The 24100-nt window shown below is 39.0% G+C and overlaps 2 protein-coding genes across 4 annotated transcripts in view; both read right to left on the bottom strand.

Annotated features, from left to right (window-relative positions):
* Window positions 1–599: 599 nt before the first annotated feature.
* si:ch211-216l23.2 (uncharacterized protein LOC565061 homolog) lies at window positions 600–19432 on the bottom strand. The gene is made up of 9 exons (XM_061676237.1): window positions 19220–19432; window positions 17398–17484; window positions 14152–14225; window positions 12390–12510; window positions 6938–7137; window positions 3614–3892; window positions 3361–3525; window positions 1760–1966; window positions 600–1593 (listed from the first exon to the last, which is right to left on the bottom strand). The coding sequence occupies exons 1-9, from the start codon at window positions 19279–19281 to the stop codon at window positions 1562–1564; spliced, it is 1227 nt and encodes a 408-aa protein (XP_061532221.1). The 5' UTR covers window positions 19282–19432; the 3' UTR covers window positions 600–1561.
* Window positions 19433–20377: 945 nt separating this feature from the next.
* Window positions 20378–24100, bottom strand: part of LOC133402470 (cGMP-inhibited 3',5'-cyclic phosphodiesterase 3A-like) — a 90683-nt gene continuing 86960 nt past the window's right edge. For all 3 annotated transcript variants that reach the window (XM_061676234.1, XM_061676235.1, XM_061676236.1), the window contains one exon: window positions 20378–23399. In XM_061676234.1, the coding sequence (XP_061532218.1) occupies window positions 23113–23399 (287 nt within the window). In that variant the 3' untranslated portion in view covers window positions 20378–23112. The remainder of the gene's footprint in view (window positions 23400–24100) is intronic.

The following is a 24100-nucleotide window of genomic DNA, read 5'->3' as shown; positions in this document are numbered from 1 at the left end:
GCGGAGTGCTTTCTACGTGCTATTTTGGCGGATTTATAATGGAAATAGCAAGGGGGAAATGGATGGAGGCATAATAATTGCAGTGTCTCACTATCCCAAATTTTGGAAATGCTGCTGTGAAATTAGTATGGGATAATCCCATTCCATTTTTTTTTTTTTTTTTTTTTTTGCTGCTGTGTCTCCTCCTCCAAATAAGCAGAGTTAGGGCTTTCTTTTACGACGACAAATACATACTGTCAAGTTGCAGTTCACACAGCGGGGAAAGCCTCGAAATAGGTGTAATATTCATCACGACGTAGGTCAATTCTGCACTGGTGTACTTCTGACATGTTAATGATTACGACTTTGCTTTATCACATGACAATTTCTCAGTTGACTATTGTACAGCATGAAAGTGTAGAACTTGGGTAACATTATGTGCAACGTGTACAATTTTTTTTTAGGGGATTTGGACTATGACAGTTTGTTAAATGGTGTGTGGTGCGATCTAGGGATTAGAATGTGTAACTTCACAGATTATAACTTTAGCTGTTTGTGATGACAACTCTCACCCAAATTTCTCAATAAATTAAACAGATTGCATTAGAACATTGGGCGCACATATTTAATTATTTTAATACATTGGGAGGTGAACCTTTGCCCTAAAACAAAAAGTAATTTTCTGTGCTTCCCAAAATATCTGCAGATCACTAGAGCACATTAAAGAACATATTCACAAACATGAATTATTAATTCACTTCACATGTACACTTTTTTTTTTTTTTTTTTTTTTTTTAAAGTACAGGAATCAAACATTGTCTATGAAAATTGTCTACAACTTAACGTTTCCTTCCAGCATTTCAAATTACCTTAGTGACATATGATTTCCAAAATGATTTAACAACCAAATGCGTCCCAAAAAAAAAAAAAAAAAAATACAAAAAAAAAAAAATATTTAAACGACGTGATTTATTTCAAGTATGTAAGAGTTAGAAATAAATACTGCAAATAAACAGGTTGTTCCACAAATAATGGTGGATAGGTACCCCCCACCCAACAAAATCTGCTAATAGGTAAATTCGTGAATGCCAAAGCGTAAATATGCAGGGGTCAACTGTACACAGTCCAAGAAAACAAATACTGAAATACTGTGGGACTTGTTGAGTCTCAGGAATATGTAGACAACATTTTTAATTGTGGAACTTTATAACACAACCAAAACTTTAACTCTTTGTTATTCTGAACACATTTCTATTTTACATATTTTGTCTTGGAGCTGATTATCAAAATGGCTGATTTGGCCCATGTTTGTGAGATACAAAATAGCTTCACAACACAAGGCCTAGCATAAAAACTAATCAGCAATTCTACCTTTACATTGTTTGTGTCAATCTAAAAAGGTAAACTAGATGCAGATGACTATACTTTGAGGGAGAAAAAAAAACCACATAAACCAAAACATACCAAACTATTCAGTTAGTTGTTTTTTTCCTAATTCACCCGGTATTTTAAAAGTTGAACCCTAAAGAGGCATAAAAACCAGAGTCTCTTAAATGTTGAGTTGTTGTTAGATGCTGCATGCTTAGTGCCTCGGGCCACTCAGGCGAGGGACACCTTAGGAGAGACAAGAGGACAAAACATTTCATTTCATTCCCTTATTGCTCCCAGAGTCCCGGTTTAACATTTTTAATCCTGAAACGTCACCACAATTAGTACCCCACTCGACATTAAGTTGATCATGAATTCTCAGACGTATATAATCAAGTAGAAAATAACCCACCTGGAGTAGATAAAAGTGGAGGGCGAGAACTTTTGAGGGAGGGCGGAGCACCTTTCAGGCCGTGGGACCCTCTTGGGCCCTGGTGACGTAGGGGGAGGCGATGTATTAGAGGGCCACATAGCAAACCGGGGCTACCGTAGGAGTTGTGCAAGGATGTCGGGCGTTGCAAGGAGAGCAGAGGGGGAGGCTTGGTTTTCGGGTAGGAACCTGAAAGTGAGGAAACGACATGACAAACAGAGCAGACGCCATGATGGGATGACGCCTCGGAAGCCTGCACACCAAATATCTAAATGTTACTATCACAATTAACTATCATTCAAATCACTGGGTATTTCCATTATAGGCTTAGTACCTATATTCTTTATATAGCTATATAGTACCTTCAAGAAATTAGTTAGCTCTCCAAGTGTCACCATAACGATGACCAACATTAAATTACAGTAGTCTAGTTGGTCTGCGTGTAACAAAAACAAGGCAATGTTTTACTCCTAAAAAGTATATCATGGTAAGCCATTTTAACAATATGCAGTTTGAACATAAAAAAAAAACTATTTCATGATTCAATTACCTGTATTGCACATAAATTACATAATAATTGTACCTAAATAAATGTTGAAAAATTGACAGTTTTAAAAGATGACATGCAATTGTACAGGGTGATTGAAAAGTAACTCCCCATTTTAAAACGTGTCGTAATATTTGTTGTGTATGTTCCGTGATTAAAGGAGCATGTCTATTCTACCAAACTAACAACTTTGGAAGAACTTGAAGGGCGAATACGAGGAGTTATGTCTTCCATCCCAAAAGAGTTCCTTGTGAAATCAGTTAATGCGGTTCCCAGGCAACTTGACAAACTAGTGGCTAATGCTGGCGCCCCCATATCGCATTTTAAATACAATTCCATGCAATACACTTTCTTCTCATGTTCATTTCTTGTAAGAATTATAGTTCAGAAATAAATTACAAGTACTTAAGAATAAGGAGTTACTTTTCAATCACCCAGTATTTAACTGAAGTTAAATATAACTATTTAAAAAAGGTTTAAGCCACTTTAACATGCAGTTGGAAAATTTCATTCTGTAATTCTTTTGCATGCCACTAGAGGGAGCCCACCTACCACTAGTACTGCACTCGCTGATGGAAACCATTGTAATGTAGTTTTCACCTGATCACATTACTACATATACAGTGGGTACGGAAAGCTGCAATATCACCAAAAGTGACAAATTTAAGGGGGTCTGAATATTTTCCGTACCCACTGTACCATACGCAATTGACCCTGCATTTGATTGTTCTATATTTTGAACTACAAATTGAATTTTAAATCAGACTTAATGGAAAATAGTGGCAAGCAAAGATTTTAGTATCCAACTCGAGTTACATGTCCAACTAATGTTAAGGGAAATGGTGAAAATAAAGGCTTTCCGACCAGTTAAATAGAAGGATAATTGCAATTTGGATACAGATTTACTGCCAAAATGAGCAAAAATAAATAAATAAAAATAACATGCTGCATTTGTTTTGATGGGCCACAATAAATATGACAGGACAGATCTTGCCCCTGAGCCTTGAGCTTGACACCTGTAGTGTAAGGTCTTCACCTGGTGAAGGTAAGAGTGGCATCAGCGTGGGCGGAGAACGGTCCAGCAATGGGCGCCCTGCTTCACTTGCGCACTGAGGCGGCCCAAGCGGTGTCGGGAGAAGGGGAGGCGGCTTTCCCAGTCCCGAAGGTAACATTTTGCCCTTCTGTTCCCCGCTGTTGCTCGCTGATGAGAAAACGCAGGCAGAGTCAAGGTGCTCCGAAGAGATCAATGGAAGAATCAGTTTTTGTGACACGACTAAATAGTGTCCCACCTCGGAAGTGTTCTTGACGGGAACGGACGTACGTCGAGATGGCTTCCAGCTCCTCGGGGTAAATGTGCACGCCTTCAGACAACAGCTGGAGGGACTGACGGATTTCAGAGGGAACAAGGTGTCGCTCAATCTTTTCCCGATCCAGAAATTCCCCAAGCAACTGTGACGCCTGTGATGCAATATCTGCGGGGTCCCTTTTCGTACTTTCTTTACTGACTCCACGCCTGTGTTCTGCTACAACAAAGTCCATGGCCTGGTCTTTGGGCATGTTGCGGTGGACTGTGGGTGAAAGTGGAAGGTTAACAGTCATGTGTCACACTGGCCGCAAGAGGGATGTCGTGAAAGGAAAGTAGATGGAACTTAAGTTGTTGCATGGCATTTGGATCTTCACCTTTGAGCTGGTTTTACAGTGATGATGGCATCTGCAACTTCTGGTGGATTATGTTTCGGTGTGATTTCATTGGTTGGATTGGTGAAATGTTAAGGGAAGTTTGTGGAAAAGTGTGCTCATATGCCGATACAGATTTGACTACATTTATAGAGATGGAAATGTGTGGTCTGTAACTGAACATGTTGAAAAGTGTGATTTTGCTTTCCTTTTGGCTTTGTCTTTTTTTATCTGAGAATGGTAATTTGGTTGATAATGATCAATGAAATAGTTTATTTATATTTGAATAAAAACTTTCCATGTATTGTTTTAATGTCATTTAAAGTTCATTTGGTGATTTAAAGCACGGTTTGACAGACAGCAAACTGTTAAGTGAGTGAAGTACATTTTCAGGAAAACTACACTTTGTTACAACTTGGATTTTAATCCCAGCGAAGAAATGTATCAAATCTTGGGATCATTAGGAAAAGGGATGTCCCGATCACATTTTTTTTGCATAAGTCTTTGATTTTAAGGAGTCCTGATGTGATACTTCAACAATGCATTAAAAAAAAAAGTGTGTGGATCCATATTTTCTCATCAATTGTGTGTTTACACACAGTTTTTTCCCTTAATAAATGACATTTAAAAATAATTTTAAGGTCACTTGGGTTACATTGATATTTACATTTGTTTGATGATCTTAAAGTGGGTAAACTATGCAAAAATATAAGAATTTGAAAAGGGGGCCAATACTTTTTCAAACCACTGTGTATTTATCCTGTAAATAACTACTTGGTATGTGTATTGGCCCAACTCAGGTAACGTAATTGTAATAAAAAAATGAATTTTTTTTTAACACTTTTAACATAATAGTAACAAATACATTAAATATATAAATACATGACATTTATGCTAATAGAATGTTAACACTAAGCAAATTACAGATTAATTTGCAGGACGCTTGTATGGTGCATCCATACATTTTATTTCCTGGAGACACAAATAATACCAATTTGGTGGAATAGTCCATATCATCAGTTTTTTTTTTCAGGGTGGGGGGCTCTTTTTGTTGGACCGTACGGTAAACAATACATTTACATCGTTATTTATTATTTTAGCACGTCTCCGCTCTCCTACAAATTCACACTATTGATTTATGACCTCGTTAAGTGCAGCCAGGGTGCATAACGCTTGCTTTTCACAAAATAGTTCACACCTGTTCTACTTCTATTTGAAGTTAAATCATTTGAATGCATCAAAATTGCTGGCCCGTCTGTTCTTTCAACTCTTTGACGATGCAGTTCAGCAAGGCGGCTTTATACAGTATATCAGGCTTTGCAGACTTATTTAAATTTATGGCTCGCCCTGAGTGGCATGTAAGCAAAATGTTTTCACATCATATCTCGTATGAAACCCTGCACAAGTTTAGGGGACAAAGATGTCTTTCTCGCTCACTCACACACTCGCTCACTCACACTGTCTATGTGTCTGTTACAGGCAGTCTATACTGGCACTAAAATTACCCCAAAATGTTACATTATGTAATATAAAATGAAGCTATTATGGATTATTTTGTCATTTTTGTAACCTTTAAAGTTTCAGAAAATGGATCAAAACAATCTTTTTCACCCAATCTCGAGCAGATGAAAATCACGTGATCGCCCCCAATTTTGGATCACGTGATCAGATCGGGAAATCCCTCGATGGCACATTTGGAAGCAACACGTGATGGGCATAACAATCAGTTGATTTATTGCTCATAAAGAGTCTTCACACTGACCATTTGCCACCTCGCCAATGGCTATTTGAAACAGCATGTGGCAACGGGAATACTGCCTACGATAGTCACGCTGGCGAATAAAAGTCGCCCGGGTCAAACGTTGCCATATAAAAGTTGGAGTGAACGCGCTCATTCTGGCATGTGGCATTAGAGGTTTAGTGATTGATGAATGGGTAGTTTAATTGGGCCCACATCGTTAAAAGCCTATTAGCATCCCAGTGACAAAAACTGGCTAAGTGTGGCTAAAGGTTTAGCCACATAAACACACGTGATGTTGTGGTTAATTACACAATTTGGCTAGAAGATTTTTATACTGTTTAGCCACATTGACAAAAAGGTTTCATGACCCAGTGCCAACCCTGCTTAATTATATGAACTTCATGCTGATTAATTGCATGAAAATGGAATGCACTACAGTACTTGGCTGCAACCAGCAGAGACGCCCTGAATTCAGTCTCAAGCTGTTACCAATTCCTCCCATCTATGACCAATCTAAAAATAGTGTTTAAAAAAAAAAAAAAAATCATAATGAATTAATCATAAATTGGCCCCATAGTCAATCAAGAAAATGTCCTCAAATACCCATCCCCAGAGGCAACCATATTACGCTCAGTGAATTTATAAAAATCTATCAATCGCGCAGCAAAGAAAGCTGAAAACAAAACAGGCAACCACTAATGAGCGACTGAAATTGCTCAACTATGGATGGCAAGAGCAGAGATGTGTGAGTTAATTTCATGGTTTATTTTACTTTTCTCTTTTAAGATACGAACTGGGAGACAAAGTTGTTAAGAAACCCAAGTTGTAATAAAATATTGTTTTCTTTATTAAACATTGATTGTGTGGTATTTTTGGACTAGAGTTAACCACTGTACACAATGTCAACTGTGGACATTGCAGTCGGTATGAGATTAATGTAAGGGAATGCAAAAACGTTTGGGGGCTTTTTTTTTTTTTTTTTTTTTTTTTTAAATAAATAAAAAAAAAATTTTACAAACAAAAAAAAAAAAGTGTGAATTTGAATAGTTATGTGTTGATTTGGGGTTTTAAGAGGTTTGATAGACATGTAGACAAGATTTTGTGAGTATACTATACATTGAACGGTCTGTGGTGGGGCTTAGAAAAGGGATGGATATTTGGAGTTGGAAGTGGTTTTGAGGGGTCTGGGACTTACTTTTGAGGGACTCTGAGAAAATGATAACAGTGCAGGATGACAGAGCTATGTTTGTCTGCTCCAACAGAATACATAACGGGGAGCCAACACCTCGGACATCCTGTAGGGCTTGGGTCAGGCCTGACTCCGCCTGCAGGTAGAGCATTTCCACTGACAGGCCACGCTCCTGCAAGCACTGGTTTAGCGATTTGGGGTAATCCCTTTGAGAGGAAGAGAAACATGTTAACTCAACACCTCTATGTTGACCGACTCAACTGGAATGAAGACCAACCTAAATCAAATTAATAAGACTTATCCGATAAAAAATTAGTTTTAGGTGACAGCTAAACTGAAGTGTTGCAGAACCTGGTTAGATGCAGACTGAACAAAGAATTTATGGTCACTGCTCTGCCTAATGAAAACCCTGCAAGTGCAATGTAGGACAATTCTGTGTTTGCATGCATGTAGTGTTTCAACAGTGCAGTTGAGGATGAAATGAAAACCTGTTTTGCGACGTGTTTATCATGACTACCTTCGTTTTACTCTCAAATTACCACAAATAATCTTGGATTATTAATGCAATGTTTTGAGTAGGTGAGTGACAAGTATACATTTTTGCTAAATCTGACTGATGCAGATTCAGGTGTCTAAATTGGACAAAACTATGAATTGTGTTGATTTCAATGTAATTCTATGATGACATTGTGAATTTTGTGTAAGCATGTCGTTTTACCGTGCTGCCCATCATTACAAGATGAAAACATTTACTGGAAATGTGTAGAGAAAAAAGTAATATTAAATGTACACCAGTCATACAGTGCATTAACCATTGCGATATTTAGGGGAAATGTTCGCTGTAAAACACTTAATTGTGGTTGAGTGGTGAACAACAGTTTCAATTAAAGTTGTTTAATGCTTTGGCATCATTACTAAGAAGCAGTATTTCGGTTACAGCATATTTCCATGACTGTACGTTATTTGTGTGGGGCTTTTGCAAAAATATTTAGGAAACAATGCATACGGTAACAGTTTGCAGGACATAAACACTGTGAGAAAACATTTTCGACATAGGTTGAGCAATCAAAAAAATTCAAACAAACATCTTTGCTATGAGTGAAGCCCTATTTATGGATTTATATTGTGTTCATCGGTTACATTTCAAAGGAGGGTAGTGTACTATTGTGGTACAACTCATGAAAATGTGCAGTCTATCTAATGTTGTTAATGTTCTTTTCTTTATGAGCAATGTGACTTAGTCAGAAATAGGATGCAAAGGATTGTTGCTGTGATGAATGTCTTTCGGTTTACCTACTGTTTTTAAACCATTCAGAGTTTGTGGTTCAGACCCATCTTTTAAACAAAAACAAAGATGGTTGAAGCAAAAAGAAATAAATCAAATGTTAAGCAATGTACACACACGGCAACATTTCACCAAGCTTTAATGCTGCTTTGTTGTCTCAATTGTTTTGGGAGTTTGGTCTATTCATGGGACTTAACTGTAAGGAGAAAAAAAGAATATCTGTCGTCGTTGAAACCAAGGAGCACTACCGTTCAAAATATAGACTATGTGCCAATACTGCAACAATACATCACGCTTTAAAATTGGAACTTTTAATGTTTGATTTCCACAGAATCTTGGTGATGTGGAAAAAAACTCACTATATGGGCCATCTTATATCCTGATAACGATATAGTACATTCTATGAAAGATTAGACAATATATTATGACTCCTTAATTTTTCACACTTTAATTGGAAGTGACATTAAACAGACACAGTTTGAACTCAAACTTGCTAGAAAATTGTCCAAACCATCATGTAATCAACCCGTAGTTCCGCTAGTTATCATGGCATGGTCACATGACGTTTGCGAGTGTGCCTGTGATGTTCATTTCAGTCACCAGCAGATAGCGATTACCCAACATGGATGCCTCCTGGAATAGGTGAAAATTGATGAATTTGTTTAATTCTTATTCCTCAAACACAATATTAATCAGAATACTGGACTTTACGCCGATCGGTATCGGCCGATAATTAGCATTTTATGCTGATTGGCCGATCGGCTTTCATGTCATAATTTGCCGATCCGATCAATAACGTCATCGATCGGCTCCGCAAAGATCATTTACTCCACGTCGCCGTTGCGTATGAATCCAAAAGCTAGTGTATTTTTAACCTTGTCACGTGTCTTGTGGCATAGTACTGTAACTATCTGACGGCCAATAAAGTTTTTTTCAATCTTGTCTCAGACAAATTAAGTTATTTGGAGTCTGTGCACAACTGAAGTACATTGTGGGGAACGTCATCTCAATGCTTCAACAACAAATTTGATCGGGCACATGAAGAATGTACACAAGGAGGAGCATGCCGCGTTCGAGAGAGAGAAGAAAAAAAAAAAAAAAAAAAAAAAGGACGCAAACTCTGGACAACACACCGTCCATATAGCCGGGACACTGACAAAGTTAGAGTAAGCATGTCATTAACAGTATTTGTTAAAGTAATAATTTAATTGCAAAAATGTAATTTTATTACAGTAAGTTACCCCCAATTATTTGTCGTGTTGTAATGTTGATTTGACCTAAACTTATGTCAGTGGCCAATCCTCGAATGCGCCCTGGAGGTAATTGATGTTTTAAAGTTGTTTTTAAGTCTAAAATGCTAGAGAATAATTTTGAAGATATGTACTCAGTATACAGTACACAAGTATATACAATAAATGAACAAGTCATGTAAATAGACACATTGCTCCATCTTGTGATCAGATTGGTGATCGGTTATCGGTTTTTTAAATTTGCTGATCGGTGATTGGCCCAAAAAATCCTTATCATGTAAAGCCTACAGAATACCATGTTTTGACTAGTGGGGGCACATAAAACATATTCTTGCCCGTTTTGACTAAAATCATTGTCTATTTCACTTAATTTTTCACTATCACCAACTTCAAAGGCTAATCCCAAATGCATCCTCCAGGAAAATATGAAGTACAATATTTTTCTGTTATTGTTGGCCATTTCTGGATTTGACGTTAGTGCATTCTATGTTGTGACATAGTCCCTAACATTGCTCCGCCGCTTAATACATTTAACATTAACATCCGTAAACTAATTGGATAATTGTATGCGCATTTCCTAATTAATACAGTGTACTAGCGGCTCAGCTTTTGTCGCCGATGTTGTGTGTGTGCTTCGCGTTTCCGCTGGGAGCACAACCAGGGCCACGACCCGCAGCACCTCAACGCGAAAATATAAAAGACCAGTGCAACAAATACGACACGGGCTGATCTGATGAGCAAAAATGTTACTCAAACGTAAGAGTAGCAATAGAGGATGTCCGCTCCAGAGGTGGTTAGAGTAGCCAAATATTGTAGTCAAGTAAGAGTATTGTTACTTGACAATAATGTGACTACTCAAAAAGTAGTCCTCCAAAAAAATAAAAAGTACACAATAATTACTCAAGTACTGAGTAAATAGCACACAAAAAAAAATCAAATAAAAAATTGCTATTTACTGCACAGTGTTTTCTCAAGTTATAAGTGACCTGAAATATTCACGTTTGGGCAGACAGCACCAAACAAATTCTACAAGAAATGAAAGCTGTTGTTTTTGTTCGTCTAAATGTAAACATGAGTAGCGTGCCGTTGCCCTCAATGGTAACGACGACCTTCCCCAAATGGTGGCTATTTAGGCACGACGATCAGCCGGGTTGGCTTTATCTAGTGCTAATACCTATGCCCGGGGAAGCCCAATAGAAGACGTGTGAGGTCATGTGACTTTCTTTTGTCGCTTGATTGGTGAACTAGATTTAAACGTCACTAGCGCTTAAATTTGATTGGCGCAAACAGCGCCCGGTGCGGAAGTCGAATTCTCGTACACGAAATAGTTGATAAATAAGCAATAATTGATCAATAAAATTAGCGAGCGACATTCAGATCAGTGTTACAGAGTAAAAGTACCATTACCGCTAGCTGCCAGCGTTCAAGAAGTACAAAACAGCGTCTCCATACACCAATTGACTAACATGCTTGTGATTTTATGTTCATTCACTAAAATGTTCGATAGAAATTATAGACTTTAATTACGTGTGCTAGGATCACTAATAACAACAACAAGTTATACTGACATATCAACTCACAGGTTCTTACAGGTGTTTAGACACTAAAAAAAGAATCCCACTGCGCCCCTCGCCAGTAACACTGCCTTGCTCGTTTCCCCACATCCTGCCCTGTCCTTTGCTGTCTTCTCTTATCTGGTTCTCTTGGTTAGTTATTGCATGTCTTCACCAGGTGCTCCCCCCCCCCCCTTCCAATCTACAAATAACTGTTGTAATGTTACTTATGTTCAAATTTAAAGACCTTCTCGCTATTGTTCTGCTTCGGTTTGCACCTCTAGTCCCCCTGTCTGTCCCCCCATAAAACCCTTTTCTGTCCAGCTGCATTTTCAATACACATCAGAGTAATTAAAAATTTAAAAATAAAGAGGGAGTATTTCAAACTCCCCTGTTGCACAGCAAAACAGTTTCAGCACTAAGACATACAGATCCACCATTATGTAAGGCCATTTAATAATAACAAAAAAACCAAAAAAACCTCATCGGATCTACACGATTCACGCAAACAGCCCATTTTGAGTTCAAAGGAGACTGATTTGCATGTATGTTGACGAGCGGAGAAGTACTTACTTACGTGAACGTCAGCGGTGCAGCGCGTTAAACCAGCTCACGAGCAGTCCGGCCTCCAGACAACATTGAACATGCTCACTTTTCAATGTAAATATTATTTAAGCTACGTATTGGAAGTCCTTCAGTCTCTACCTCCATGACATAATTCTGACCGCGCACTTCGATATGAATAATTAACCCACAATGTCTATGTGTTTAACACACCAGTAAAGCTTAAAATTGTTTAATGTGTAAATAAAAAAATACACATACACATACACTTTTCACCAAGGAAAATTTTGACAGTGAAACCTTGTATTTTTTTGCACTTTTATATTACCCTACTGGCGCTGTGGATTGTACAAACAATGACCTCTCAGTCCTTTTCCACGAAACGTTTGGTTGGATGTGGTCTGCTAAATTGTCAAAATTCTATTGGACAGATGGACTGCTCCATCTGCAAGTCATTATCCAGAAATAATTCCTTGTTAAAAGACAGTGTTGACTCAAAAGTAACTATTGGTAGTTTGAGGAAGTCACTGTAATCAGACTACTTCCTTGGACATAGTAACGCGTTACATTGCTCGTTACTCAAAATGGCCGCAATTTAAGAGTAACGCGTTACTTTATATCATGTTACCGGCATCACTGGTGGTAACGCCAACTTTGATAAGATACAGCAATACAAAAGACCAAGGGCACGGGAAAGCGACAGTCTTTCCAGCTTGGTTTCAGCACAACTTGGTAACTATCCAAGTAGAAATCCTTGACCCAAAGTGCTGGAAACCATTTCTTGGATATTTGCAATTTGTACTCACAAGCACTGGTTGGTCATGGAAATTATCACACAGTCAGCTGCTGTCTGATCCTCCTGCACTTGCCTATAGAACCTTTGATACAAGGTTTTCCGTCTGTCTGCTGGAGCGGTCTCGGGCTTGGCTGAAGGAGACAAAAGATACAAGGTTTGATAAGGAGAGGTCCTCTTCATTGTAAGTGCTTTGTTGCAGCTTGTGTCATCTTCAAGCAATTACAAACTAGGGTTGGGAAGATAAACCGATGTGACCGGATACCCGTTCGTAAAGGCGAGAGATACGACTGTATCGGTAGCAGCCTCCGTTATCCATCAGTAATCCTTCGATACATCGGTTGTATGGATGTGGACATGGATATCGCGAGACTAGAAAGCGGTCACTTGACGCTTTACAGTTTTTATCTCTTAAAAGAAGTGCGAGAGCTCTCACACTGGGAGCAGTGGATGTAACGTTGTTTAGAACCAAACACAGCAGTGGTGGATACTAGCGACACTACTTGTTTAACTACATTTCTCTGTAGCGTCACTATTTCAAAATCAAATAGCTTTTCAGTTGTTAAGCAACGTTTGTGATCATAGGGATAGCAAAGTAGTGTTAAATTTCTTTGGGCTGGAACTCATTAAACTAATGCTTCTTGAGTCCTCGCGGTCCACTTATATGTTCCGAGTTGGTACGGTACGACCCAACAAGGAAACTACTGAGCAGGACACACAGCCAGGTATATCCTGAAGCTGAGAACAGTCACCGGTTGTACTAAGCTAGTCATCACCACTTAAAAGTTAAAAAAGTCAGTCAGCATTCAGCAAGCAGCAAAAGCAGTGCGTGCTTGCAGTGCCGGTCCTAGCATGAATGGCACTGTGGACGAGACCCCCCATGGCTCTTTAAATATTGTTCGTGTGTTGTTTGTATTGTTGTGGGCCATTTACATAATTTTATGTTTACAGTGCCATAAAGCAACAATGCTCAGGGTTAAGTGGTCTTTTACACATTTGAAAATAGGGTTTAACAAATGTCATTTTATAGAATTGGGTTAAGTCAGGTCAAGGTTCTTTATGATTGGAACATGTGCAAATGTTAACGATCATCGAATGGAATCGAGAATCGTATCGCTCCCATTACTGAATCAAATCGTATCGAATCGTTCCGCCCATAAATATATCATTTTTTAATCAAGTCGCTACTTGTGTTTCTAGATATGAATCGAATCGGCCTCATGCCAGAGATTCCCAACCCTATTGCAAACCCTTTTTGGGGTGTCAATTATCCTGAGATCTTTGCTATTCGCGGCAGGGTGGGGTCACCATCCCCGAAAACAGTGGGGGTTCACTGTTAAGACCATTTCACGCATCGGTACATTTGATCCAGAAACGCGTGATAAAAGTAAAGCAATTACAGTTTTGTTATGCTGAATCGCCATGTCTTTTGATATTGATTAATGTTTGTACACATTGTCCAAAAACGGAAAAAACATATTGAACTACATCCATCCATCCATCCCAATAGTCAGCATGTATAATGAACATTTTTACAATCGCACATAGAACCTGGCAAGCATGTTTGTTTTATGTATGTAAATATTGAAAAGAATTAAGACTGGGATTTGTTTAAATGCTATCAATGTATTAAATTTAAATGTCATACTTCGGAATTCTACAGTTGTTTTGATTAAAGTAATTTAAAAGTAATGCAGAAGTCGTGCAATATTGTAACATTTAATTTTTTTCCATTTGAGAGGAACCAGTTATGTTGAGAATGTGGGAAATCTCACCATTGGGTTGATGCTTTGCGCCGTCATACTTGACACTCCCACTGTAGTTTTGCTTTTGCTCTAGTTCTTTGTAACTGAAAGACAGGTGGTAAACGTGCATTTAATTATACGTCTATAAATAACAATGTAGACACTCAAAAGGGAAGCTTATTTCAACCCTACACAATAATTGTTTTTAAAAAGTTGAAATTAAATCAACATTTTGGCTTTTTATACAGGGAGTCCTTGGTCACTACGGAGCTCCGTTCTTACAACATCGACGTAATGCAAATTTGTACACACCGTAGTACATGACTAACTAGGGGCGTCCCGGTCCGATCATTGAGATCGGAAATTGGTCTGATGTCAGCCAGAAAAAAGAAAACTGTCGGATTGGACTGGATCTAAAGTCACACATTTTAGAACTCTTATCTAAGCAGTCCATTCCATGCTCCAGCACTTTGATCCAGCAGCGCCAACGATATGAAGATCCCATGTGATCACAACAACAGTTTGCTAAGGTGCTAACATAGTAGCAAGGACTAAAAGTGAATGTTGCTTGCTTAAACTCATTTATTGACACTCCAGTTTAAGTTCACTGTAAAACTAAACTCATATAAAATAATTACACCAACTGAATGTTGAAATACATCAACACTCTTTGTTTCTTTGCATTCATTCACAAAAATCGCACCCTCAAAGCTAACACGCCATGAATGAAAAACACCATTGACGACTAAATGAAAATTTGCACTTATATCTCTCAAAATAAATAATATTGGTACACAAACTCTGTATAACCACATACAAACAGGCAATATAACAATACTCTCTGGCATATATTGTTCAAACTCTGTGAAAAACAAGTTAATATTTGATTGTGACTTCTACTTTCTTTGTCAATGATCAATGCCCCTCAGGTCAAGACGTGCACAGCAGGTACAGCGATTTTCAATAAAACTAAAACCCAGTTACATCAAGAAGTTCAAAAGTGTATTGCCACACAGGTGGAGAAAGAAAATGATCTATCGAACAATTGAATATTTAGAAAACAAAATTCTCCTTGGTTAAAGAGCAATTATGAATACAAAAGAGAAAAAGACCTTTCACTTAACTTTTTTTATATAATCAGTTGGTATTTCTTAAATTCAATTTGTGCATAAAAGATAAAGCATTAATTTCAAGAAAAAAAACTAAGCCTTTTTGCATCTTCACTTAACCAGCTAGCATTTTAGCATTGTGTGACAACACATTAGGTTAATGGCTGCGCATTTATGACCTTAGACGACCGGACTAGGAATAAGAAACATACTTTGTACTACTACTATTTTGGAAGTGCTCAATTTGTGTGCTCAATTTGCTCAAACTAAACTGAAGAAACCTCGAGAGACAAACATTTCCTTCATCTGACTTCACCAAAACAGTCCTCTGTTTGGGTACATGACCTATTTTACTCTTATTCCTCTCTGACCACATTTGGCACGTTTTTCACCTACTTGACTCAAAACTTTTCCACTTAAAGATCATCATATGTCACAAAGTGACTACACTGAGCAAAACGCACCTTGTATGTACCGCTATGCTTGCGTCATAGTGTACTTGTCACCATAATAAACAAGCCACCCATTCGACAGTACTCGTAATTAACAGAGACACTCCGCAGGCTGCAAGGCTAAAGTCATATTAGTAAAGTAGACTCACGCTAATCTCACTGATTTGCACTGTTACTATGTCACCTTCGTCTTTCGGGTCCCATGACGCAGCGTCCTTAGCGGAGAGCTTCAGCGTCCACGCATCGGTGACGTAAGCACATTGTCACATACGTCCCTACAGGCTTCCTTCTTTGCAACCGTCTCCACGGCAAAACTGATTCACAGTTTTGCTGTTTTTTGAGGCGCAAAATGCAAATTTTGACTTGCAAACTGCAATGCAAGACCGCTTAATTCAAGCCATGTACTACTACTTTCCAGCCGTATGGCTGCACAGTGGCACCATGCTGCCTCTCACGTCAGTCTTGGTACCTCGACAAGCACCGTTATGTTGTGATGTGCTGTGTTCGTTACGTGTGTGTTGTGTTCAACACACAATAAGTGCACATACGTGCCATGTTTTTTTTCATCGTCGTGTAGGATATTTCACATTCTGAACATTAGTTGAGATTGTTTAAAAACGGATGTGTAAACCCGCTTTAAACGTTAAAAGTTGATATTTTGCTAAAACAAATCTGGCCAGTGATTGCCGTGGACCTTGCGATTGCATTTCTAACTGCATTCTCAAAATGTTATCAAGCCTAGTAATTAGAATAAATAACATAACCATAGTAGAGGACTTAACATTAATTTGATGTCGAAAAGGACAGCTTATGCTCAGCATTTACTTCATTAACCAGTCAGGGTTGAACAAGGAGTAGATGAAGCAACCCACTGATCATAAACACACGCTCAACCTTGTGTTGCAGGCCTCGAGACGGCGACCAAAACGGTATAGGCGACCCTTTCATTAATTTATACATCCCCTCCACGTATTAATCACCCCCTCTTCCTGAAGTCGGATCTAAAACTCTGTAAGGGAGATGAATCTTACAAGCAAAACATGGAACTCGTGCTATCTGCTTCTCACATAAAACACTACCTATATAGTTCCATGTTTTGTTGTATGTTTGTAAGCCTGAGAAGCGCTGGGGGCACAACTCTGGCTTTACGCATCATGAGGTTTATAAATTCCGACTCACAGTGGAAATTAGACACGTCACTCCATCGTGTCATGAGTCTCACTATGCACACTGTAAAACATGAGGTGTTTGCTCAACTTAAAGCCCCGAGTGGTCGCTTCTCCATTATACTTTTTCGAGGTCGGGCAGTGACAAAAGCACCGCTTTTCAGAACCTCCTGCGACCTGGTTCTAAAATGCAGGCCGAGGAGGACCGTGATATACAGTAACTGTCATCTGATGGGCTGAGAGATGTAGGCGTTTCTGTTGTAATGGTGGTGCCTGTTGTAATCGAAAAGCAACGGCGGCCAGGCCAGGCCAAGCGAGGCCGGGACAGAGCAGGGGGCCAGACCACTCTGGAACTTGTAATGGGAAAGCAGCATATGTAACTGCTGCAAGTTTTCTCCTTGAAAGGGAAATTTCCTTACCTCCGTCACCCAGTGCTCGCTCATACTGTGTTCTTAATAAATTACGATTATGTTGTCATAGAACTGTTCAAACTAATGTTGTCATTTGGCATTACATAAATAAAATTTCATCGAATCAAATTCCACACACATGTCCAGGGCATCCTTGAGATCTTCGGTCCTCTCCTCCCTGCCGGAATAGGGCGCACTTCTCCGGAACAACCTCAGCGGCTGGGCACTGCACCAGAAAACACACATACACAAAGAGTAAAAAAAATATACATTAAAGAGAATAGTAATATAAGATCTGTTTATTTCATTCAGATATATATATATATATATATATATATATATATATATATGTTAGATATATTTTAGTAGTTATCATTTATTTGCTTAGCTTGCATTAGTATTTTGCATTAGTAGCTTGCATTAGTATTTTGCATTACTAGCTTGCATTAGTATTATGGACAATATTTAGATAGAAAGATGTCTCGCCTTCAAGAAGATGACTCAGCAACATTTGATGGAAGGGCGCCTTGACCAAGGACGTGATCGGATGTGGTCGGGGACGGGACAGGTGTCGTCTGGTCCTATGTTTTGTGTTGTGTCTTAATGCTTAGAATATTATGTCTTGTAGAACCCTCCTATTTTCAAATAAATGTAGGAGCGACGGGGGAGATTGTTTAGAGCGTGTTGAGAGGCTGTAATCTGAACAATCTCCCATGCGCCCTCCTCATGAGTAAAATGACCAACGTCTTCATTCCTTTTGTGTTTATTCATTATAATGTTTGGTGAGATAAATCCAACATTAAATATATACACACACACACACATACATTTTCTGTACCACTTATCCTCACTAGGGTCGCGGGCATGCTGGACCCTATCCCAGCTATCTTCGGGCGAGAAGCGGGGTACACCCCGAACTGGTCACCAGCCAATTCTCTCCCGCGACCCTTGTGAGGATAAGCGGCTCAGAAAATGGATGAATGGATGTTTTCTTCCTGATGTGTGTATCATTTTTGGGTGGCTGACTGTGTGTATATTTGTCAATTCAAATTTCTTTATTTATAAACATACTCAGTTCCTCATGGATTTGATCCCTAATAATTATCAAGACATCATGGAGCTCGTACTTTTGCCACAATATCTACCTTTCCCTATCGCTTAATAAATGCTTTTTATGAATTCATAAATGTCTGTTTCTATTATTTTCCTGTTCCTCCACTCACCTTGTATTAGTTCAAAGGTTATTCCTTTCGTGTAAGATATATAAGATACCTTCATAACAGTTGCTATTTCCTCTGCGCTGCCTTTAGCTTTTGGGGTGGAACTGATTACTTCAGCTATAAAATATAGAAAGTTTACCTTATTCAAAATATCAATATCTGAAGTCTCTGAGCGTGTGGCCTTGTTGATTGGCGGTTGTGATACAAGCAAGAATTGAAAACGCGAAAGGCCATTTGATAAAGCTTCAACGTTGGTTCAAGTCAGGGAGTCTGTGTGTGGATTTGGAATGCCGAGGCGTGAGTTGTGGCCGAGAGCAGCTCTTGTACGAATGTGCATCATGTTACCGCTCATGGGAATAAAGCGACTGAAAAGCATTAGTGACTGTGTCATCCTTGGCCTTACAGTATCTTCTTTTACTTTGTAAAACTTCGTTACATGTTCCTAATCTTGCTGAGTACTTTCCTGATTTACTTGCACCATCAGGTGCCTCTGATATTTTTTCTTCTTCTTCATGTTGACTTGTTTTGTTAGTCATTGCAGCCTTTTTCCTCACTTCACTCGCTCTAGGATGGTCAATATGTTCCCCTGCACAGTTCGCACAAAGACTCATTTTACAATTATCACCTAAATGAGCTGACGCACCGTCGCTAGCATGCGCCCCGATACACAAACGCGGCCATCTGCATTGTGTGGTGACTCCCGGGTAGCATGCTAAAGCAAAACGGCGAAAATGTACTAACCTGCCGTTTGAGTTACCCTGCTGCCGCCGGGAAGCTTTGGAGGATTTCGGCCAAGACGACATTTTACCGGAGCCTCTCAGCCCTAAAGCAGCAAGCTCAATGACCCGTCGACTCAACAAATTTCTCGCGTGTTATCGTGTTTTCTCCCCAATAGCAAGCACCTGGTTGTCCACGCAAGGCAGGGATGAATATCATACTGCGTCCGAGGAGGGAGCGACGAATTCTTCTTCGATGGTAGGATTCATGGCGTTTGAGGACGGTTGTCCAAGAAGTGCGCCAACTTTCATGAAGTCACACATAGTGGCACAGAAGTAGTACTGCATGCATAATATCCGTCACGTGACGCAAAACCAACGGTCTGTCCAATTTACAGCCGTGGCAACAATTAAGAGACCACTGCATCTGCAAAGTTATCAGTTTATGCTAACAAACCTTCATTGAGATGCAAAGAAACTGTCATTTTCTTTAAACGTCGGTGATTGTGACACAAGCACAGCAAAGCCAAGTGACATTGGCCAAAAAGATTATACTTAAGTCATCTCGTTTTTCTTTTGTCAAATTGTTTAATTTTGCAGTGGCCTCTAAATTCCAGAGCTGTGTTAAATTAAAAGTGACTTCATCGCCAGGCAGTGTTGTCATGGCATTGCCTTTCCATCAAGTAAGATTTCTTTGATTATAATTTACTGTACTGCTCACTGCCACTAGGTGGTCTACTACCATCGTATTGGGGACATGAAGGGTTATAGTATACTTAATTTGAACATGTATAGTTTTTTTCTTTACTTTTCCCTACTCTTCAAAAATAAAGTCACTTTACCACATTGTAATCATGTGCAATTGATGTACATGTTCAAATCAAGTAAATTTAAAGGACTATGTTTTCATCCATCCATGCGTTTTCCATACCGCTGACCCTCACTAGGGTCATTTCATTTACACATGTACAAATAGATAACTATTTATTCCCCCCCCCCCAGAAAGTACGCACTTTGCAGTGGATTCTTTCAATTTGACCATATTTGTCTTACCTCAGTTAAGCGATTGTAATTCCTCCCTTTTTTTCAAATGATAACTCATGCAACCGCTTGTTTGCATTGCTATGGAAACATTTGCATTCGGTACGTTATATCAAGTGGTCAATTCATCATTTGTATTCCCAACTAGTAAAGACAAACACAGATACCACATTACTTTTCTTATAATTGAATGTATTCACATAACAACATCAACTTAGATCAGTTTGTGACAATTTCTAATGATTTTCAAATATATTCATGTATGATACATACCAATAGGCACTTCCAGTAAGTCTGGCAATATTGAAGCCACAGTATTGTGTCTAAATTACAAAATGGTAAAAATAAATGTGTTTCTCAAAGTTTTTTTTTTTTTTTTTTGTAGTTTTAAAATGTCCTTTTACTGTACAGCATACTGTATATTCATACTGTACAAAATGGAGCTTCAACCTGTAAGGGGGGAAAAAAATATTCGATGGTCACAAATTTGGACAAAAACAAATGGTAAGTGCAATATCCTGGCGAGAGGAAACCAAATTTATCATCACGTGTCAGCTATATAAAAATACTCTACACTAGAACTTTCGGTTTCGCTGGAAGCTAGTTTAGCTCTCGTGATTACCATTATCCTACAGCTGTGTGACAATGAAATGAAAGGAATGAAGATATAAACAATACAACACATTGGCTTCAATGATGCTATGTTCTCTGCCCCAAAATAATTTGTCTTTGTGACGTGACAAATATCATGTTTCCAAAAAAATCAATCGCTGCCATTTAAGATGGCTACAAAGCAGTTTCTAGGTCATAGTGGAAGCACAAGGAGAAATACAGGATCTTTGGAGAGCAACTATTTCATCTGAATAGCTCAGAGGAAGTAACTGAATGCATCACCTCACCAATATTTACGAAGTGTACCGCTTATCAGGCAGTCGCATCAGAAACATGACAGCATTGGACATAGACACTGCAAGGTTTGCAATGAGACACTTACGTACATGAAGCCTCCCTAAGTTTTGTGTAATATACATTCACAAAGCAGTTGAATCCTTCCACTGACTCCCGTGGCCTTCTTGACAGCGGAAGCACACCACTGTGGCACACATTGAAATGCCAATATAAATATCAAGGAACAATCTCACATAAAACCAGATTCACGTCTACCACAGTGTATGCAGTGACACATTGATATTCTCTCAGCATCAGATAATGTACGACATATGTCACGGATTGAACTCCACATTCAAGTTTTACCTCTCGGGCAATTTCTTCTCAAATTTACAAAAGTGGGATTTTCATTTGGGACCTTTTTGGCTCGAAATCAGTTTGTCGTTCCGATTTTTTTTGAATGAATGTCATTCATATAATTTTATGTATTAGCGTCCTTATAGTTTGTGATGAATATTATTATTTTATTCGTGTGTGTTTTTTTGGAACATTAATATTTTGTTTTGCGCCTATAAATGATACTGTATGTGAGCAAAGTCATGAGTGCCGGTGGTTACTCCTCGAAAAGTGACTCATACTGTACTCGTCAGACTCACTTAGGATGCATTTCGGCACAAATCACTCCACACACACGTCAGGGACGCACTACATGACAATGTAGCAAATATTGTGGCAAATATTTCTGGATGCAATTTCCTGAAGCGTCAGCCCGCAGTTATAATACTGTGATTATTCAGTCTGGACTCATCCAGTGGATGTTTATCGTTGTTCTTAACTTTGCTCCCTGATTTCTACTTCCGGTGTTATGTGTGTCATGAACATCATGTCAAGTCGCTTGCAATAGTGTCCCAGCATGTTGTTGCTCTCTGCACAGGTTCTAAAAGAGCTTTGAATCTCAATGGTTGAAGGTTTCCTGAGGATCAAAGGTTCACATATGGAGGAGTTTATTACACACAGAGAATACAAAATTCAGAGCCATTTAGAAATAATGGGAACAAAAAAGCAGGGGATTACATTACTTGACTGATCATTGATGTAATATTCCCTTTATAGTCTTCCTATCGCTTCTCATGGATGTATGACTCTGTTCTTTACTAAGATATTCCAAATGCATTTTGAATGTCGAACTTGGTTTATTCTCTGTTCGGGTGACCGTACGCATCTGCCCATTAAAAGATTGTCGCTGCGTCATTGCAGAGATCCCTTTTTCCTGTTTTTCATACTTTGCGTAACAGCAAAATAGAGGTGAACCTTATCCATGTTTTAGGCTGAGGAATCATTCACGTGGACACAAACGCACAGGGGATGTGATGAGGATGAAGTATCAGCACTTGAACATAAATGGCTGTACAGTACATAACAAAGTATAACATTTATAAATATTTTACTGTGTGTGAGTCATGTTGGCTGAGGTTAAAGGAATGACAGTTCCACCAATGTTCCTCAATTAATTTACTTCTTTTCAAAGCCATAAATATATTATGGCCCATTTGTGACCCCCACTCAAAAACTCCAGCTGACATTGAAGCACAAGTATTTGGGACGTCTCCATATAATTGCATTCAGAAAATAATTATGTATAAAGTGGCAGCAAATTTCATCCGTCCTGTGTCACCACACTGTGGTTGAGGTCTGTGTAGCCAGTCTGCCTCTTCTTTTGACAGTAACAAAAGAGTCTGTATTCCAAAGTACATGCATAATCTCGTATTGCAAGACGGAAAGCTCCTTTAAATGTTTGGTGAAATCAAATATTTAGACAAAATGTGTAAAGCACACAATTTCCCACCCTGTTTTTGATTTCGTAGGCACACATTTCCCAATCTACAGTGTTGTGTCTAAAGTGATGTGCTGGCAAAAACAGGAGTCAGTAAATAGTATAAGAAAAGGAGAAGCACTTGTCCTAATCCTGACAGATGCTGGATGTCGCGTTCACTCTGGATCTTCCTCCACTTCTTGTGGCGACGCAGGCCACTCAGGTTCCTCTACTCCTTCCTCTGGATCCTCCCCTTCAACCAGCTCCTCTCTGCTGCCTGGCTCCTCTTCCTCCTCGTGGATAGCCAAAATCGGCTCTGCTACACTGTTCACGTGGACCGACTCTGCTCCTTGGCCCTGCTTCTGGGCCTCCTCCGCAATAACTTTCTTCCACATCTCGTGGTTCTCTAGCAGGTGATGGGTGATCTGACAGAACACTTTCCTTCTTTTCTTGGCTGCTTTCTCTAAGATAGAAACATATAAATGACAAAGTTAGCAATGCATGGACAACCGCAATGTATCACAGTATGGACTGTACATGTTCAGGTTCCAATAAGAAGGTCAGCTCAAATGAAACTGTTGACTATCCGTTGAATGACATTGAGTCTACGGAATGCCATCACGTCACCAATGAAGGGATACACATTTTTTGGGGCCCATTTCGAGATCTCATGTGCTGTTACAAGCACACAAAATATGAAGGAGATCAAAATAAAACGGTGACCTTTCTACGCTGCTCCAAAAAAAATAAAAATAACTAAAAATCTGTGTGGCCACAACTGACATCATTTGAATTGATGACAATGACTACGTGTAACGTCCCTTATATTTTGAGCACAGTGGTAAAGTTTTACAGTGGCTTACATTTTTGGGGGGGAGAAAACCCCGGCCTTGTCTTTTTATGAACATTTGGGCCTAACATGCTACTGTATTTTGTTCGTCATGGTGGTACATGGACAGCTTGGTATTTTTCTGGGTGGTTTTTGGGGTAAGAAAATTGGGGAACCACTGTCATAGTGTATCCCTTTTGCAGTATGTAATTATGTGATTCATTTTATTTACATACCTAAATCCTGTTCTTCTTTTCATAGGATTTCACACAAAAAGTCATGCACTCTGCGTAGTATAAAAAGGATTTACTGTTGTATTAACTTAATGTATGCAG

The sequence above is a fragment of the Phycodurus eques genome, chromosome 5 (genome assembly GCF_024500275.1).
Source record: "Phycodurus eques isolate BA_2022a chromosome 5, UOR_Pequ_1.1, whole genome shotgun sequence".
Classification (NCBI taxonomy): domain Eukaryota; kingdom Metazoa; phylum Chordata; class Actinopteri; order Syngnathiformes; family Syngnathidae; genus Phycodurus; species Phycodurus eques.
This window is presented reverse-complemented; position numbering and strand designations above follow the sequence as displayed.

Bases quoted from the DNA above. Each gene is read 5' to 3' on its own strand.
- si:ch211-216l23.2 (XM_061676237.1), bottom strand. From the start codon at position 19,281: ATGTCGTCTTGGCCGAAATCCTCCAAAGCTTCCCGGCGGCAGCAGGGT. The intron at 17,485-19,219 runs GTTAGTACATTT...TTTCTGGTGCAG, and splicing joins CAGGGTAACTCAAACGGCAG to TGCCCAGCCGCTGAGGTTGT. The intron at 14,226-17,397 runs GTGTGTGGAATT...CCTGTCTTTCAG, and splicing joins CTCAAGGATGCCCTGGACAT to TTACAAAGAACTAGAGCAAA.